At 40.3% G+C, this 2,180-nt stretch overlaps 1 gene segment (V, D, J or C); it reads left to right on the forward strand.

The window, feature by feature from the left end:
* Positions 1–1,124: 1,124 nt before the first annotated feature.
* Positions 1,125–1,940, forward strand: LOC127547554 (immunoglobulin kappa variable 1-6-like). The segment is given in 2 exon segments: positions 1,125–1,190; positions 1,365–1,940. Coding segments are annotated over 2 exon segments (456 nt in total).
* The last annotated feature ends 240 nt before the right edge of the window (positions 1,941–2,180 follow it).

Here is a 2,180-nt window from a genome sequence, read left to right on the forward strand (position 1 = left end):
AGGAACAATAAAGTGATCCAAGAATTTTGGACAGCCATCTGGAAATGTGCCCAAAAAATTATAAAACTATGTAGACATTTTGAGCCAGCAGTGCTTCTCTTAGATCTGTTTACCAAGGTAATAAGGAAAAAAGGAAAGGATCTGTAAAAACTAAAATATAGTAGTACCTGTCTTTGTGGTGGTAAAGAACTGAAGGTTGAGGATATGCCCAATGACTGGGTCATGGCTCAGTGAGTTATGATAGATGATTTTGGTGGAATGTTACTGTCTTATAAGAAATGGTGAGTCAGATGATCCTAGATAAATATGGAAAGACTTCTTTGAAATAATGAAGAGTGAAATGACTAGAAGAAAGAAAATATTGTCCATTGTAAAAGGAATAATGTTCTACAGAAAACTTGGAATGACTAAGATATTTGGAGTATTATGAATACTCATATCGGCAACAAAGAAGCTATAAAAGAAGACATTATTCATATACAGAAAATAACTGATAATCATAAATATGTATAGTTGGGTGTGACATATGAATATATACTTATATATACATAATTATGTTTAATGGTAGCTTTCTATAGACTGAGTTAGGAAGAGAAGGAGAAAAATGTGAAATGAAAAGCAAAGAACAAAAGAAAACTTAGAAGAAAATGCAGAAAAACAGGATAACTTTGAAAACAATATTTATTATACTTTCAAAAAAAGGAAACAATTTGAAAGGGAAATTTAGGTATTGAATCCTGTTTTCATGATGGGTCCCATACATAGAAATGTTCCTTTTTGTGTCTCTCTAAATTAAAGTTCAAAATTAGTAAAAGCTTAAAAAAGGAAAACAGAATTAACAAAAATTACAATAAAACATTGATAACAAAACTAAATCAATAAATAGCCCAAAGGGGATTTTAGTCTGATACCACTGTTTGGGGGAATAGACGGAATAATATGTTTTTTATGAGTTGAATTTATCAATAGTCCAGCTATTTGAAAGGAAAGCTCTTAAAATCATTCTATCTTTCTACTTCCCCTTGCCTACATCAGGTGATTTGCATGTCTCCCCAGGGACAGCCCCAGAGGCTCCGACCCAGATAAATGCCAGCTCATGGGTGAGGTCTCTGCTCAACAGCATCCAAGGCCAGGGGAGGAGATGGGGGCCCAGGCTCAGCTCCTCTGCTCTCTGCTGCTCTGGATCTCAGGTGAGGGATCCTGCACATGCTCTATTGCTTTCTGGCCATCTCTGGGATGTGTCTGGGGGAGGTTAGGAGAGAGGAAGAAAATTTGTTTTTTCTCTGTGTTTATTCATTCTGAATTGAAAGTCCAGGATAATGAAGACATATAGATGGTGTTTTATCTCTTCTTTTTGATTCCAGGTTCCAGAGGGGCCATTGTGGTGACTCAGTCGCCAGAATTTTTGTCAGTGTCTCCAGGAGAGAAAGTCACCATTAACTGCAAGACCAGCTCTGCTGTTAATGATGAATTTGATTGGTACCAACAGAAGCCAGGAGAGGCTCCCAAGCTCCTAATTTATTTAGCAAACAGGCTGCATACTGGGGTCCCTGCCCGGTTCAGTGGGAGTGGGTATGGGAAAGATTTCTCCCTCACAATCAGCAAAGTGGAGGCTGAGGACGCTGCAGTCTATTACTGTCAACAGGACTATAGCTACCCTCCCACAGTGATACAGCCCCGAACAAAAACCTTCCCAGCAGATGCTGAGGGGGGCATCAGGGCCCCAGGAGCTTCTCCTTCCCCTCAGCTGGGATGGGGGCAGCTTGTTTGAGCTGCCTCGGGGGAGGTTTCTAGGTCTCAGAGGAAGATGCTGGGGCTGTGAGAGTTCTGAGCTTGATTCTTTTCCAGGCAAGAATCACAGAGTGACATAAAACTAATAAGTGGATGACACCCAAAGGTGTTTTCTCTGACCCAGGCCTGAGCAACAATTCTGTTTCCAAATCCCCACACATGTTCTTATAGCCTTTGTTCGAAGACTTCCATTTCAGGGGGACAAGATACCAAGGGAGTTACGTGGGGCAATAGACAGAGTGATACTGTCAGTAAGGCCTGAATTCAAATCCAGTCTCAGACACTTTCTAGCTGTGTGATGCTGGGCAAGTCACTTCGCTTTGTTTCAATTTTATTATCTGTAAAATGGGAATCTTAATAGCATCTACTTCCTGGGGTGGTTGTGAGGA

Source organism: Antechinus flavipes, chromosome 2 (genome assembly GCF_016432865.1).
Source record: "Antechinus flavipes isolate AdamAnt ecotype Samford, QLD, Australia chromosome 2, AdamAnt_v2, whole genome shotgun sequence".
NCBI classification, from domain to species: Eukaryota; Metazoa; Chordata; class Mammalia; order Dasyuromorphia; family Dasyuridae; genus Antechinus; species Antechinus flavipes.